The sequence below is a fragment of the Toxotes jaculatrix genome, chromosome 24 (genome assembly GCF_017976425.1).
Source record: "Toxotes jaculatrix isolate fToxJac2 chromosome 24, fToxJac2.pri, whole genome shotgun sequence".
Classification (NCBI taxonomy): Eukaryota; Metazoa; Chordata; class Actinopteri; family Toxotidae; genus Toxotes; species Toxotes jaculatrix.
This window is the reverse complement of record NC_054417.1, coordinates 249531-264717: the sequence shown is the minus strand read 5'-3', so window position 1 is coordinate 264717 and position 15187 is coordinate 249531. Positions and strand designations below refer to the sequence as shown.

The 15187-nt window shown below is 41.2% G+C and overlaps 3 protein-coding genes across 6 annotated transcripts; 1 reads left to right on the top strand and 2 right to left on the bottom strand.

The window, feature by feature from the left end:
• Positions 1 to 48: 48 nt before the first annotated feature.
• Positions 49 to 4040, bottom strand: prozb (protein Z, vitamin K-dependent plasma glycoprotein b). Of its 2 annotated transcripts, none has more exons than XM_041031971.1 (8): positions 3934 to 4040; positions 3081 to 3244; positions 2910 to 2934; positions 2396 to 2641; positions 2109 to 2240; positions 1949 to 2028; positions 1551 to 1689; positions 49 to 1214 (listed from the first exon to the last, which is right to left on the bottom strand). In XM_041031971.1, exons 1-8 carry the CDS (start codon positions 4025 to 4027, stop codon positions 322 to 324), a joined length of 1773 nt encoding a protein of 590 aa, XP_040887905.1. In that variant the 5' UTR covers positions 4028 to 4040; the 3' UTR covers positions 49 to 321. The 2 variants fall into 2 exon arrangements, with proteins under 2 accessions (XP_040887905.1, XP_040887906.1); XM_041031972.1 differs by having other exon boundaries at positions 2468 to 2641.
• LOC121177718 (aldehyde oxidase 3-like) lies at positions 3276 to 14407 on the top strand. 3 transcript variants are annotated; one of them, XR_005893327.1, is made up of 6 exons: positions 3276 to 3290; positions 10176 to 10281; positions 11524 to 11644; positions 13008 to 13196; positions 13391 to 13470; positions 13712 to 14039. XR_005893327.1 is itself a non-coding variant. In XM_041032032.1 (5 exons), exons 3-5 carry the CDS (start codon positions 13023 to 13025, stop codon positions 14283 to 14285), a joined length of 258 nt encoding a protein of 85 aa, XP_040887966.1. In that variant the 5' UTR covers positions 10147 to 10281; positions 11524 to 11644; positions 13008 to 13022; the 3' UTR covers positions 14286 to 14407. The 3 variants fall into 3 exon arrangements, 1 of the variants encoding a protein (XP_040887966.1); XR_005893326.1 differs by lacking the exon at positions 3276 to 3290 and having other exon boundaries at positions 10141 to 10281; positions 13712 to 14038; XM_041032032.1 differs by lacking the exons at positions 3276 to 3290; positions 13712 to 14039 and adding an exon at positions 14282 to 14407 and having other exon boundaries at positions 10147 to 10281.
• On the bottom strand, positions 5141 to 10359 carry f10 (coagulation factor X). The gene is made up of 9 exons (XM_041032010.1): positions 10201 to 10359; positions 9202 to 9362; positions 8693 to 8717; positions 8328 to 8441; positions 7772 to 7903; positions 7203 to 7459; positions 6974 to 7091; positions 6485 to 6672; positions 5141 to 6162 (listed from the first exon to the last, which is right to left on the bottom strand). The coding sequence occupies exons 1-9, from the start codon at positions 10259 to 10261 to the stop codon at positions 5743 to 5745; spliced, it is 1476 nt and encodes a 491-aa protein (XP_040887944.1). The 5' UTR covers positions 10262 to 10359; the 3' UTR covers positions 5141 to 5742.
• Positions 14408 to 15187: the final 780 nt, after the last annotated feature.

Sequence of the window (15187 nt, the reverse complement as noted above, 5' to 3'; positions counted from 1 at the left end):
TGATTGATTATTGAACCAGTGATTTTTGCAGTGACTGTTTTATTTTTCAGCACCAGCCTCACATAGGAACTTTTCAGTGCCTTTATTCAGAGATTACATTTTACACCACAGTGTTTTTACACAGTGTTTACACAGTTCAAATACCCCCCTGTGGTATCAAGCTGCACCTTCGGTTACCACCAGTAACCACAGGTGTCAGCAGGTTAATCAGGACTCACAGACAGAGTCTCTCACATGTTAAAGAGACTCTGGTGGTTGAGGATGACAAACCCGTTAGCTTCTTTTTAAAGAGTTCTGAAGGTGGCAGCAGTTGGCGGGTTGTTAGCGAGCCTCAGGATACTGGTTGACTTGGGGGGTCATGCGATCCTCAGCCACCTCCAGTCTTGGCCTGATCCAGCTCAAGTAGCGGGAAAGTTTGGTGAACACTAGGCTGCTGCTGCCGCCGCCACCGTCGCAGCGTGTGGACGACGAAATCAGCAGCCCGGTCAGAAACGCCGTCCCCTTCTCCACTGTGGCGACAGGCGATCCCGGCAAGAGACCGCTGCAGCGCATGGCACTGACCTCTGACCTCAAACCACCGTCAGGTACAGAGGGCTTCTGGTTGTCAGTCTTTGAACTGCTGTTGTTTTGATTCTCTGCTCCATTTGGCGTGCCCTGGACTCCGCCTTGAGTGTTTTGGGATGGATTCTGGTTGCTGTTCACTTCATGTCTGTTCAGCCTTCCCTGGGCTCCGTTTTGATCCCCTAAAGGTCCGTTTGGTCTCTGGGTTCCATTATGGTTCCTCAGAGGTCCATGTCGTTTCCTCTGGATTTCATTTCGGTTCCCTAAAGATCCCCTTGATCTCCCTTGAGCTTCATTTGGGTTCCTTAAATGTCCATTCTGCCTCCCCGTTGCTCCATTTTGCCTCCTCATGCAGAACATTTTGTTGCTGAGCGGATGCGAGACGTTCAGCTGGCTGCGACACTCGTCGAGCGTCATGTAGACCAGGTCCTGGTTTTGCCCGACCCCCAGTCTCCCAGTGATGCCCGCTCTCCCAGAATGCATCAGGATGTTTTCACTGAAGTCTTTGTTGGGCAGGCAGAGGTGGATGAGGGCGGGGCCAAAGGGCAGGGGGGTGGCCAGCTCGAGAAGGGCCAAGTCATTGTCATGGTGATCTGAACTGAAACGGTCATGGATGTACAGAGCCTGGACAGGGACGAGCATCTTGCTGTTTCCTAGGAAACGAAAGATGAGGTGCAAAAATAATATCCTTCAGTGGGCTTTTATTGTGAAGGCAGACCTTCAACTTCACAATAAGTCCACAATAAATATTGCTTTAAATGCTCAGTGCAATTCAAAAAGACAGTATGCGGCCAGTATATCTGCATTATTCTGTGTCAGTATCAACTGGAATATTTACATGATTCTTTTTAAGTGCGTTTGAGTTGTATTTATATTTTATGTTTCTTATACTTCTTCTCTCCTGCATTTCAGAGGGAAATCTTGCACTGTCCACATAATTATGGCCATATAGAGTATTTTTCTAGTGTTTGGTCAGTAAAGGTACACACCAGCGACCACATAGAAGTTGGACAGTCGAAGGTTTGATCCTGAGTCCAGGAGGAGGCAGTGGGCAGCAGTTAGGACGGAGAATCGCCCCAGGACCACAGCACCACACAGCTCCACCCCCCTACTGTTCAACAGAGACACCTGGAGATGGAAAACAAACACACAGCAGAAGTGCCAGCGTTGACCGGTAAAGTACACACACACCAGTCTGTAACATCTTTTTATTGGTCAGGTTTAACTTGTGTTTGAAGGATATCTAAGTTCAGGGTGTTTTGTTGGCTTCTGTGTTTTCGAACTGAAACACCTGCTGTGACTGGTCACAGTTTCTAAGCTGTGATTGGATGATAGCCGTTAGGTGCGAGGTTTGGTGAACAATCAGCTGTGTGAGCTGATACCTTACCTGCCAGGGACAGTTTCCGTGGCGACACATGGACACAGTTGTGTTGAACTTGTCCGGAAGTCTTCCACAGGGGAACTCCACTGAGGACGCAAAGACGTCATTATTTCACTAGTTTAAACTGGTTTGGTAAATGTGGTACTTTTGGTATGTTGTGTCAGACCTTCAGGCACACAGCTCCGTTTGTCGGTCTGTAGTTTGAATCCCGGCATACAGGAGCAAGAGAAGGAGTTCTGGGATGCTGTGCACAGCTGGTGACAAGCTGTCGGACCCTCGGTTGGACACTCTGCGATCTCTGAAACGAAAATGTAATGTGCTATAGGTGGTGTTCAGTGTTGCCATGGACACAACAAATGAAAAATATCTGTTCATGACTCATCTGATGCCACAGGACTGAAAACATAATAGACTCAGTCTGTCATGATTCTTGAAGGTAGGCCCTGAACGCACCATGTGTTTTGGTCTTATAGACGACACCCCTCCGTGGAGGCGGGGCCAACTTAGCTGTGGGTGTGGTCCGACCTGGCGTGGTGACTTGTGGTGCGGAGGGTGGCTGTTGTCCTCCATGTTCCAGATCTAGCACCAGTTCACACTCTGGTCCAAAGTGGGGGGCTGTGCAGGAGCACTGGAACCCTCCCACTTTGTCGGTGCAGTTCCCTCCGTGGAGGCAGGGGTTGGGCACACATTGGTCCCCATCTGCGGATTATAAAACCATATGATAATAAATAACTATAATAATAATAAAATAAATCACATAGCAAGATTATGATTAATAAGACCTGATATACAAAATGATAAACTAAGTTGTAATTTTATTTTTACTTCTTTATTATATTTTTGCTTATTAACTGATAATTGTGTATTAATTATTTCCCAGTAAGTCATTGTAATTATGACCTAATGAAATATTTGACATGAAATAAACACACTGATTCATTGAGAGCTGAGGATGAGGTAAACTCACCTAAGTAAACGGTCCAGAAGGCGGTCTGTAGAGAAACAAGCACAGGTTGAGACCAGGACCAGTTTCCTGTTTCATATTCAGACTATTCAGAGGCACAAAGGGCAAAAGGAGAGCAAGTCGACCTGTTCCTGTTTCTTCATCATCATTATAACGACATTTTTGGTGACTGACCGTCTTCTCTGTGTCTTCGAAGTACTCCCGGGCCTCTTCGAAGTTGCAGAGTTCCTCGTAACACTCCCGCTCCAGGTTCCCCGGCAGGATCTCCTCGAACAGGAAGAGGTTGGCCCGTCTGGACCTCAGGAGCAGGCTGTGGGCCTGTGGAGCCTGACGAAACACTGAAAACACAACCACACTGAGCTGAGTTCAGGAGCAGCAGGACAGGTCTGACATTACACACTTCACCTGTGGCTCATATATGTATATCCATAATTTTACTTAAATAATAAGCATTATATAATCATTTACAAATATGGAATATTAATTATAAAATATTTCCTTATACTTGCATAATATTCTATAATCGTTATAATTGGAACAGTAAGTAGTGAGTCATGATGGTCATACGATAACTGTCCTGTTCACAGCAGCGTGTCACATAGTGTTCAGTTATGTGTTCTGAGTCGCGATTCCAACAATAATAATTGAACTTTTTTTTATTGAGTCATGATTTATTTTTTGTAATTTGTCATCTTTACTTTGTCATAGTTGAGTGATTCTTAATTATGACGTTAAATCAAAATCATGACAAGCTGAATCCTTCAAATTTACTCAGTCGCTTTTGGAGCTAACGGAGTTCACGTGTAGTTCATGTCAACAGCCAATGCTTTGTAGAGTGTTTGACACATTTTTGGCACAAACAGGGCACCATACGTTTTCATCTGGAACATTTCAAAGTTTATAAAGGCTTCTAAAGTTGTATGATTTAACTGTTAAAGGTCATCCATCGACACCACACCACACTGACTACAAACACCACATGAACTACATATAAACACTGCACAGGTGCAGAGCTCAGAGGTCTTACCTTCTCCTTGGCTGAGGACCTGAAGGAAGCAGGCAAGGAGGTGAAGCGACAGAACAGACGCTCGACAACAAGCCGACATGATGCTGACCGCCATGACACTGATCTCACTGCAACCACACACCCCCACAAACACACACACACACACGTATATATACACACTGATGAGTCACAGCTGATTCACTACACAAGAAAAACATTAAGACATTTGCTTTAAATCACAAATTCTTTTTTGTATATTTTTTCATTGTCAGTTACACTGATTATAAGAATATAAAAGAGAAGTGCCCATATGGCTGATTGAAAAGAGCAGAACTCCAATGGAAATTTGATCAAATATAAAACTGAGATGTCGCTCTGTTTACAGGCTAGTTTGTGCTGCAGCTACACACATTTTTATAAACTGGATCTTTTCGATCTCTTTTGTCTTTTCAACAGTCAGATTTTCAGCTGAGCAGGTCAGGCCTGTTCCTCTAAAGAGTTAAAATTTTAAAAAGCTGCTTTCGGTAAACAGTCTGTTCCTGCTGTGGACTCTGGCCTGTTCTCTCTCGAGTCCTCAAACCACACAAAACAAGCAGCAGGTTTGACCTCTGAAACTTCAGCAGTCAGTATGTTTGTTTATTGGAGGTAAACAGAGACATTTCATCACTGGGATTAATAATTTAGAACGATGCTGGGATATTTAATGATCTGGATCAAAAGATAATAAGAACATAAAAAATAAAAAGAATGGAGATGGTGCTGGTGGTGTTAAGGTGGCACTCCAACCAGATTTATTCAGAAAGCTCACACAGACAGATGGCTTTGCAGGGCTTTTTTTTTCTGAAACATCCCAGAAAAAAACGTGTGTTATTCATGAGATGTGTGTTGCTCTTGTAAAGTTTCCCATTGAAATGATTATTAATTTAATCTATAAAACAGTCAGAAACACACAGATATTCAGTTTCCAGACAGATGAAAGAAAATCCTTACATTTCAGGAGCTGAAGCATGCAAATGTTGTAGCTATTGATTGATTACCAAAACACGGCACAACTTATTGTTAGATAAGTATAAATGAGTATAAAGGTAAATAGAAAACAGAGTTCTTAATTGTACTCTCATCTGTATGAGCTAAATTTTATGTGCAAAATTTACACAAATAGTGAAAAAGTTCATATAAAATTTGCCATGTTTTAGTTTAAATAACACAAAAACTCCATTCATCAGACTGCGGTTGTAGTATTTCTTTATTTGCTTCAAATTCAGCTCAAAAAGCTCATTTCTGGCAGTGACTGATAAAAAATACATGAAAACACAAAAACATTGTTTTGTTGACACTGATGATAAAATTTATTTTCAGTTCCTCCTGCTCTGAATGGCACTGACATATTTCTTTATAATGCTGATCAGCAGGCTGTTAAAAGATGAAGGATCATGTTGTGCTCTGTCAGCTTTTTAAGATGATAATATGTCAGATGTGTTTATAGACTGTCCTGCTGCCTCAAGTGGACAAAACAATGAATTATTGCAGCTTTAACAGAAAATAGAAAGGGAACAGAACCCTGAGGAACTCCACAAGTCATTACTGTCGCTGTCAGTGAGACGATCATGAGTCCACTGGTTGTGGTAGTCGGCAGCTGCTTGCTAACATGTCAGACATGACTACTACTTAGAGTAAGACAGGTCATTACAGCTTGTTCTGCTGTCCCCCGGTGGCCATAAATTAATTAATACAGCTTTAAGAATTTTGGTGATGTTGAGTGGCTGATCTCTGCTCAGTGGAGTTCCAGCGATGATCTTTGAAGAAGAATGAAATCCGGTGATGGTTGTCTTACAGATACAGCCTCTTAATGGGGCCGTGGTACCTCTTCACCCTGCTGCTCTTCTCTTTGGGCATCAGGTTCTCGATGCCGTCACGGATCCAGCGGATGTATTTGGACACCTGGGTGTAGATGCCATATTTGCCTTTGCGTGCACAGCCTTCACCCCAGCTCACAATACCAGTGGCAAAATAGGTGCTGCGGTAGGAGGTGACATGTGGCCCGCCACTGTCACCTTGGCAGGCGTCCTTGGGTGCTGTGTCGTAGCCAGCACAGAACATGCGGGTGGAGATACGCAACTGGGTAGATTCGAAGCAGGTGAGCCGATCCACATAGGGCACCGACAGGCGCTGCAAGATGGAGGACGCCTGCCGACCCTCACCGAGGCGGCCGAAACCGCTGACAATGCCACCCTGCTGCCGCATCAGGACCTGCAAAAGGAGGAATGAATGAAAGTGTTGTTTAGTCATTTAACAACACTTTTTCTTGACTCGGACCAGTAAATCCCTGATGTCCTCCCATTAGTAAAGCAGTGAATTGTTTTTCTCTTTGGTTTTTGGTTAGCTCTTTCCCCCTGTTTCCAGTCTTAGTGCTAAGCTAAGCTCATCAGCTGCTGCCTGCACTTTGCATTTACTGTACCGAAAGCAGACATGAGAGTGGGATCAATCTGAACATCTGAAAGCAAAGAACTCTCCAAACTTTCTTTAAGTGAGTGAGTTTATGAACATGATTTTCAGTGGTTGAAAGATTCACCTTTTCAGCGAAATCTTGCTCAGGTATGCAGGCCGGCAGGATGAACCTGGTGAACTTGATGGGCGTGGTTAATTTGATGAGTGCGATGTCGTTGTGGTAGGTGTCAGGTTTGTATTTATTGTGGGTGATAATCGTTTCCACAGTGTGAGTCGCTTCGTTACCGTGATCCACCAACGTGTCAAACTCACCTAAATGAACAAAAATAATATTTTACCAGAATTTAATTTGGTAAATTAATCGAAGTCTGAGTAAAATATGATGTGTAATATTCACACTGTCAGATACATTATATTCGCCAAAATTTATACAAAAATAACTCTCAAAGTTACGATAATACATATTTTATCTCATAATTACAAGTCATATGAGCTAGTACTGTGATCCACTTTTTCTTTTTTGAAACACACCTACTCCATACATCTACACTTGGCGTGCAGCATGTTGTGCTCCACTGCACCATTCAGGTGGTGATTGGTCAGTCAGACCTACCGAGCTTGACGTAGATGTAGCGTGATTGGTTCATGCAGTGGGCGGCGGTCAGGATGATGTATTCGTTGAGGATGGTTCCTCCACAGAAGCCTCTGTCCTCCTCGTTCAGGAGCAGAGCCTACAAAGATGAGTTCAGGACATCTCACCATTTTTTTTTTTCAAGAAAGGTCAATCAGTGGTCTGCGTGGTGTTAATTATGTCTTGTTTTCAAAAAAGAAAGTGTCTCTACCTGCCATGGACATTCTCCTGGTGGACAGTCCTCTCCGCCAACGATACGGGTGTTAACTGCAACTTCAGGGTTGATCAGTTTCTCAAAAACTGTGCTTCTTGGCACAGGTTGGCTTTGGCTGCTGTTTCCGTAAAGTGACTCCGTCTCAGTGAAGTTGGTGGTGAGGTCCGTCATGTTCCCCTCTGTCGTGTTCTGTCGCTCATACCTGAAAACGGTCCGGGTGTCTCCGGTGATGATGGCGCCACACTTGAAGGTTTCTACAAGAATTCACGTGAAGTTTAGAGGTCAGGCTTTGTACACTAAGAAGACTAATCACTAAACGAAAAATCTTGGCTGTTTCTTTTGATTCTGAAAATACAGTAATGTAAAGTAACCAATTAGATTCCAATATTTCTTGTCTACATGATGATGGTGCTGTCTGAGGACAGTGAATGTGGTCAGAAAACTTCAGTGCCACTCATCACTCACATTTTGCCAAAATCTGACTTGTGGCTTGACATAAAACTGTATGACACGGCCTATGACTGAAGTGGGACCAATAAAAGACCATGTACGTTTGAGACACTCACGGTTGGAGTTGCAGGATTTATCATCTGATGCCAGGAAATATCCGTCAGCGCAGGAGCACTGAACATATCCTCGGACCACGTTGCAGAAATGTTCACAGCCACCGTTTTTGGCCTCACAGAGCTGAGGAATAACTGCAAAGACATAGAGAACGAGGAGAGGGATGTTTACATCAAAACAAAGCAGGTTTTGACTATGCACCAGGTAGCTCACTCCATCAGCAGTTCTGGAAAACCCTGGAATATGCTGAATAACATCCTGAATTCTCTTCTCTACAGTATGTGTACATGGCAGGTACAGTACAGTAAGGTCAGAGAAAGATTGTGGTCGTAGTTAATCAAAGGCAAACATGAATGGCAGGTGTGTGAAGGGACATGAACGCCTGCCACCCAGAACGGTGGATACAGGAGACACATTTCACCCAACCTTTACCAAATCCCAGCCAACCCTAACCTTTACTGTAACGCACAAGATTGTTGCGTTATCCAATGGAGTCTCATGTTTCTGTGTGAAGTAACACTGTTTGAGCATGATTGTCCAAAGTGACTGTTTCTTTACCGATTTCACAGTTGAAGCCCTGGTACCCGGCCTGGCAGTAGCAGGTGTAGCTGCCGATCCCGTCTTTGCAAAGTCCTCCATGAGCACATGGCATCGACACGCATGCATCGCCATCTGCAGGACAAACAACATCGGTTAAATTAGAGGAGATGCAGCTTTTCATTAGGCTTTCAACAAATTAGTTTACTTGTTACTTTTCAAAATCCTCTTTCTTAAAGATGCACTTCCCAGTTTAGTTACAGTGCCTGATATCACCCCCAGTACCCAGATTTGCTTGCAGCACCGTGTTACTGTTTTACATTTCAAAAATATTTTTAAATTAGTTCATCTGTTAGTTGATTTTGAAAACAGAAAATAATCCTTACCAACATATTTGGCCCAGAATGCATTCTGAGAAAGAAAAGAAAGAGAAATAAACAGTCCAAAATAACATAAAATCTGAGAAGTATGTCTCAGTAAAGGTTAATGTCTAAATCAATTTTTTTGTCCTTTGTGTTGTGTAAGGTTCATACTGTTTGAGCATTTGGGACTGAAACTTTAATCCTACATCCAAAGCAGGCTTAGTGAAAACTCAAATCTAACTTTTTGATATTTGGATTTTGTTTGCTGCCAAGCTTACTGTCAATAAATAAAAGCCAAACAATAGCTTCAATGCTAACTGTTCCTAAAACCGCTATGTGTTGTTTTTACGATCTTAATTTTAAACTTGTTCAAGTAAAGAAGATCCAACATGTAAGGCTGGAGTAAGGCAAGTGCTAAGCTATCTTAAGTTAAACTTCCCTCAGTTATCTGGGCACGTCTCTAACACTTGTTATGATGGATTGTGTTCGTGTTATCAGCAGAGTTTTGCTGTGTAGTTGAAGGAGGTTCATACAGTTTTCTCTGCATTTTCGAAGATCTCTCGAGCCTCCTCCCAGCTGCAGCGCTCCTCTACACACTCCCTCTCCATGTTGCCTTGTTTAACCTCCTCTAAAAAGCTGTTGGCTCGTCTCTGCCGGATCAGAACCTGACTGGCTGCCTTGTTGTCCAAGAAGACTGGTGGGAGGACAGAAATATGGAATAAAGTCACATCAACATTTTAATTTGTCCAGTAATTTGGTTTATGACTAAATACCTGCAAAACTCATGACATTCCCATCAGCCTAAGTTGCAGCTCAGCAAACCCTAACCCCACTGCACTTGAGTTGCATTGTGGGTAATACAGGGAACAGGTTTTGACACAGAGGAGGAATGTGTGGAATAAAAAAAAACAATATCTCTGGTTCTGGAGCATCAGTTTTGACCCTGTGAGTCTGACAGATAAGAGAGTGGTCAGGTAATTTTATACCTATAAGTATATAGAAATTATATAGAACTTAGCAGCTTCAAATGTTTTTTCTTGACCCTGAAAAGGCAAATTTTAACAGATGCTTTAAGAGAAAATCAGCATTTTCAGAACGATTTGCTTTTGAGCTGCAACAATTTGTCATTTAATGGACACCTGCTCTGATCACTGAGTAACTGTTTTCATCATTTTCTAAGCAAAAGTGCAAAATATTTTGCATTTGCATTTCTTTGTTGTACCTGATTGTAAACTAAGTATGTTGTTCTGAGTGAAGGAAAGAGCTGTCAATCATCAAAACTCAGTATCATCACATCTTGTATTTCCATTAGCTGGACTGCTGTCATGTTGACATCACACACAACACACTAAACACACAAGGACTAGGTCAAGTGTCACTTGACAGCAGCTAATCAACCCCCCCCCCCCCCCCCCCCCCACTGTTCCACAACCACCACCCAGAACACTCACTTCACTCTTTTTTCCCCCCACTTTAACTCCACATTCTCCTCATTTGTTCTTTCTAGTTTCTGTGGATTTCGGTGGACGTACCGTGAGCAGCGGACAGGTGGAGCAGCAGGAGCCCGAGGGACACTCGGTGAAACCAAAACATGGCCCCGGGTGGTGGTGATGGTGAGTTCGGCTGGAAAAAGCTCAGTGTGCTGAGTGAAAGTAAAGGAGCCTGTATGTGGAGAGAGGGAGGGAGAGAGGAGGGGTGGTAGAGAGGGCATTGACCTGTATGGAGGGAGAGAGAGAGAAGGGGAGGGATGGGTTTTGACATGTTTAAGCTGCTCTGATCAGAGGGGGTGGGTTTCTCCGTAACACTGAGTCAAAAAAATATTCTGGTTCACTGATAAAGAGTCAAAGTTCCATCCAATCAGAGAGCTCAGATTTCTGTTGACAGCAGGAAGTGAAGTTAAAGTCAGAACACGCAAGAACATCAGAGTCTAAATTCAAGAGGACGTGACAAAGTTGACATGTTTCGAGCACTGGTATGTCCTGACATCCTGTCCTCACACACAAACTGAGGCTGGATCTCCACCCTGGCAAACTGCCCCTGGCCCAAACAATCCCCAGTTCATCCCTGCGCTGGTTTTTTCAGTTTAATTAGTTAAAATGTGTGAAGTTATTGACACCAGTGTTGTGAAGGGGCCTTTTATCAAACCCTGGTGTTAAGACCTTTATTATTTCAGTTCCTATTGTCCTCAGTTGAAGCATGTTCCTGAATAAAGTTGTGTTTAATCAAATCACCAAAAACTGAGACAAATCAAGTGTTTCAGCACAGGAGGCACAGACTCAGGCTGCCGTTGGTGGAGGGTTATGGACTCAGGGAGTCTGTGTGTGAGTCAATCCCAAAACTTCATAAATATCTTCTCCACCACAGTGGTGGAGTGATGTTACATGTATAAAAAAAACAAACAAAAAACAATGTTATCCCGGATGATAAAACAGGCACATAATTGTAATCATTTTCTGCATGAAAAGTCACCCAAAAGCCTCAACTGTGTCTACACATCTGAAAAGTGTTTTTTTTAGCATTTTTTTTTTTTTTTTAGAAAAGGACAAATGAAATCCTTAAGTAACACAACTACTTGGAAGAAGAAAAACAGACATATTTTACACAATACCATCCATTTTTTGGCTTTTTTAAATGAAGTACTGAGTGTTTTAATCTTGTTAAGACTTTTAAAAAGTATTCAAATGAAACAATTCCCAAGCCAAAAAGGTCAACGGGAACCACTGTGTTATATTGTTGGGTCGTTTGAACAACAAAGATATTATATTAAGCGAGCTTTTCATCTGTTTTATTTTCAAAGTATCAGAGCAGTATTTGAGAGCTCGACTTAAATGCAACAGCGTCTTTTATTTTGAAAGGGTCTGGAGTCGGAAGTGTTGCAGGTGTTGTTGAACCCGGTTGCGGCACTTCAAAGATGTCTGCCGGCAAGGAGACGCTTTATGCTTCTTTATCAAATCTTCTTTATCAACGGAAAAAAAGGTATGTTCAGCTTTTGTGACTTATTATTTAACAATTTGTGGTCATGTAGCTGTTTTTTGTGAGTAATTAGTTCGTTTAAGCCTATGTATGCCACAAATGTATAATGTCAAACGTTTTCAAGATTAAAACAAAAATTTGCCTGTCACCAAATTCTCCCTAAGCTAACAAAACGGTATCAGAGACTTTGACAGTTTAAACAGTAAAGTCAATTAAACAAGAAGTGGCAAAAAATGTTTAAAATAAACTGACTTGTCAGTTTGTTTGAAGGAAAGGGCCGCCGGGCTAACCAAACGAAAGCACCATCGAACACAATTGTAAAAATGATAATTCGCCGTTTTTGCTAGCTTTAAAAAAACCCCCAAAAAACAGTATGTATTAACTTTTAAAAAGTTTATGGTCAGGCCACTGAATTGGTTAATTTGGAGAACATATCTTAAAAAAAAAGGTTGTATGTACATTCTTCAAGTAAAGTCATTAATTTTATTTAATAATTTTAATAAGTGTGTAGGTCCTATTAGTCGAAGACAGCGGCCATTTTGTAGAATCTGGCCGCAGCGGCGGGAATTTATTAAAAACATATTAGAATGATTTTTTCTTTCTCTTTGCCATAGTGTTTCAGCAGTTTATAGTCAGGCCGCTGAATTTGTTGATTTGGAGAACATATTTTGTTTAAAAAAAACGTTGTATGCTCATTCTTCAAGTAAAGTCATTTTATTTAATCATTTTAATGAGTGTGTAGGTCCTATTAGTCGAAGACAGCGGCCATTTTGTAGAATCTGGCCGCAGCAGCGGGAATTTATTAAAAACATATTAGAATGATTTTTTCTTTCTCTTTGCCATAGTTTTTCAGCAGTTTATAGTCAGGCCACTGAATTTGTTGATTTGGAGAACATATTTTGTTTAAAAAAACGTTGTATGTTCATTCTTCAAGTAAAGTCATTAATTTTATTTAATCATTTTAATAAGTGTATCGGTCCTATTAGTCGAAGACAGCGGCCATTTTGTAAAATATGGCAGCAGTGGAATTTATTGAAGTCATATTAGAAGGCTTTTTTTTCTCTGCCACAATTTTTCAACAACTTTTATTTTCTTTCTTTATAAATTACAGTACACTGAATAATTTTGCAGTTTGGCATATTGGTTAGACAAAAGAAGCAATTTTAATTTCTTACTCCAAAGGTTAGTAGTTTGATTTCAGTTAATTAATTTAAGCAGTAAGTAACAACAATAATTTACATGCAACAAATATTTACATGCTTCTAAATGAATTTCAGTCAGATCTTACATTTTGTATTAATCCTTTTCATGCATTTCCTCTTGATTTTCTTCCTGTCTTTCTGTTTCCTCCTTTTTTCCATCTCAGATTGAAGGAGCGTTCATGCAGGGTTTGGGTCTCTACACTCTGGAAGAGTTGAAGTTTTCCCCCTCGGGGCTCTTGTACACTCGAGGTCCATCTCAGTATAAGATCCCTGCGGTGTGCGACGTGCCACTCGGATTCATCGTCTATCTGCTGTCAGATTTCCACAACCCCCATGCTGTCTACTCTTCAAAGGTCAGAGGTCATCTTGTACACATGTACACCTTTTCTTTTTTTCCCCCCTTCTTTAACATGTTTAAAGGAGTGCACTTATTCCCAAGATATTTAAAAACAGACATAACATGTGGCATAGAATTGAACAGTAGATTCCTGCTGCGATTGCATCAAACTCCACAGGTGACATTCCCCATAATCCTTTGGCTCTGCAGGGTATTGGAGAACCCGTCCTCTTCCTGGGCAGTTCAGTGTTCTTCGCCATCAAAGATGCTGTGGCTGATGTTCTGACTCAGTAAGTTCGGTGGTAAATATTGTACAAGTGTTTGTGTTTTATCAGCACCATGCTATGATTTGCCCAACGTGGATTTTGCCAGTAGTTGACATTTTTGTTAACAGAAAAATCACGTGGAAGAAAACTCCTGAGGCAGCATCTAGACCTTTAGAAAACACTCTCCACTACTGATAGGAAGTTCTAAAAATGACCAGCGTGCCTTTGCCGTTAATATGTAGGTTGATGTTTGTTTTATTTCCAGATTCCAGGCAGCAAACCAGGATCTTTTAAACTGTGTACAAATTGAAATTCTGTGTGTTTTCCTTTCTTCAGTGTTCAAATTAAATCTAATCTGACTGTGAACTAATTTGAACTAACAATAATTAACTAATACAGTTATTTTACTCAACCATTCAAGGATTCAAGGGGTTTATTGTCATTTCTATTACACATTTACATGTGAATAAAAAGGAAATAGATACTAATCCTTTATGAACTATTTTTAAAGGTTAATTTAAATAAAACATTTTACTGACACCATATTGAACATCTGTTCTCATTCTGTACCATGTAAATGTGAAATAAATACATTATTTTACAGCACATTTGAAAGTTTTTGCTTATGCATTTGTCTTACAGGATCATTTTCAACAACAGAATGAATAATTGGACGAATACTGAATACATAAAAAAAATCAGATGAAATTAAGAAATGACATTCTATAACAAGTGATTTTATCTTTAGTACAAAGACTTTAAGTGTCACAGTAGAGACATAAGCCATAATAAAAACTGGAAAAATAACACTGATTTGTCTTCTTGTGGACTGAAGATGATCACACATGGATGCACCACGGGGTCGCAGTCCCATCCGTCGGAGATGAAGCCTGCAAGAGCGACAGGAAATGCTGCTGATCAGATGTTTGCCAGGCAGAGGATAGGAGAAAGAAAGCCAAATTCAGGATTTCAGTGATCAAGTAATCAGTTAATGTCTTTTTATGTTTTTTTATGATGTGTTATTTTATGTCTGACATTGATTTATACAGAAATGAAATGTCATTAGTAGTTGACGAAGTAGTTAAGAAATTACATTTAACTCAAATCTCCTGGAACTGTTAGACCAAAAATGTGAGTTGATGGTGTTGTACATGTACCTGTCCAATGTCCAAAGCAGACATCCATCACGGTGTCGGTGCTAATGTTCTGCAAAACAAAACAGGATTCGCTTTGCTATCAGAGGGATGGTGAGCGGCAGAGGAGGTAAGGCAGAAGCAAATGGCCAGTAGGTTTGTGGATTCAACAAGTAATCACTTAATATGTGTTTTTTATGGTGTCTTATTTTATGTCTGACATCCAGTGTCCAAAGCACAACTCATACTTCTCCCGACGTCCATCACAATGTCCGTCCCGATGTTCTGCAAAACAAAACACAATTCTCTTTGCTATTCAAATACAAGATGTATCTGTATTATATCTCATTTTATATATTTAATAATATGCATGTAAAACATGTCTTATCCTATTCTAATGGCTGTTTGAAGGCAACTGGACTTCTTGCTTGAAGCTTGAAGATGTTTCACCTCTCATCTGAGAAACGTCTTCAGTTCTGGAGACTGGTTAGACAGTCCAGGCTTTTAAACTCCTCCCTATCTCACCTAGTGGGTGCTACCTCTGGGAGCAATAGATACCACTGAGTGGAACGTTCACACCTTGAGTGGCTCCCGCTGGGCTGCCTCAA

Bases quoted from the DNA above. Each gene is read 5' to 3' on its own strand.
- prozb (XM_041031971.1), bottom strand. From the start codon at position 4,027: ATGGCGGTCAGCATCATGTCGGCTTGTTGTCGAGCGTCTGTTCTGTCG. The intron at 3,245-3,933 runs GTAAGACCTCTG...TTGTGTTTTCAG, and splicing joins GGTCCTCAGCCAAGGAGAAG to TGTTTCGTCAGGCTCCACAG. The intron at 2,642-2,909 runs GTGAGTTTACCT...TATAATCCGCAG, and splicing joins CTTCTGGACCGTTTACTTAG to ATGGGGACCAATGTGTGCCC.
- f10 (XM_041032010.1), bottom strand. From the start codon at position 10,261: ATGTTTTGGTTTCACCGAGTGTCCCTCGGGCTCCTGCTGCTCCACCTG. The intron at 9,363-10,200 runs GTACGTCCACCG...TCCTCCCACCAG, and splicing joins CCACCTGTCCGCTGCTCACG to TCTTCTTGGACAACAAGGCA. The intron at 6,673-6,973 runs GTAGGTCTGACT...TTGTTCATTTAG, and splicing joins CTACATCTACGTCAAGCTCG to GTGAGTTTGACACGTTGGTG.
- LOC121177718 (XM_041032032.1), top strand. From the start codon at position 13,023: ATGCAGGGTTTGGGTCTCTACACTCTGGAAGAGTTGAAGTTTTCCCCC. The intron at 13,197-13,390 runs GTCAGAGGTCAT...TTGGCTCTGCAG, and splicing joins ATGCTGTCTACTCTTCAAAG to GGTATTGGAGAACCCGTCCT.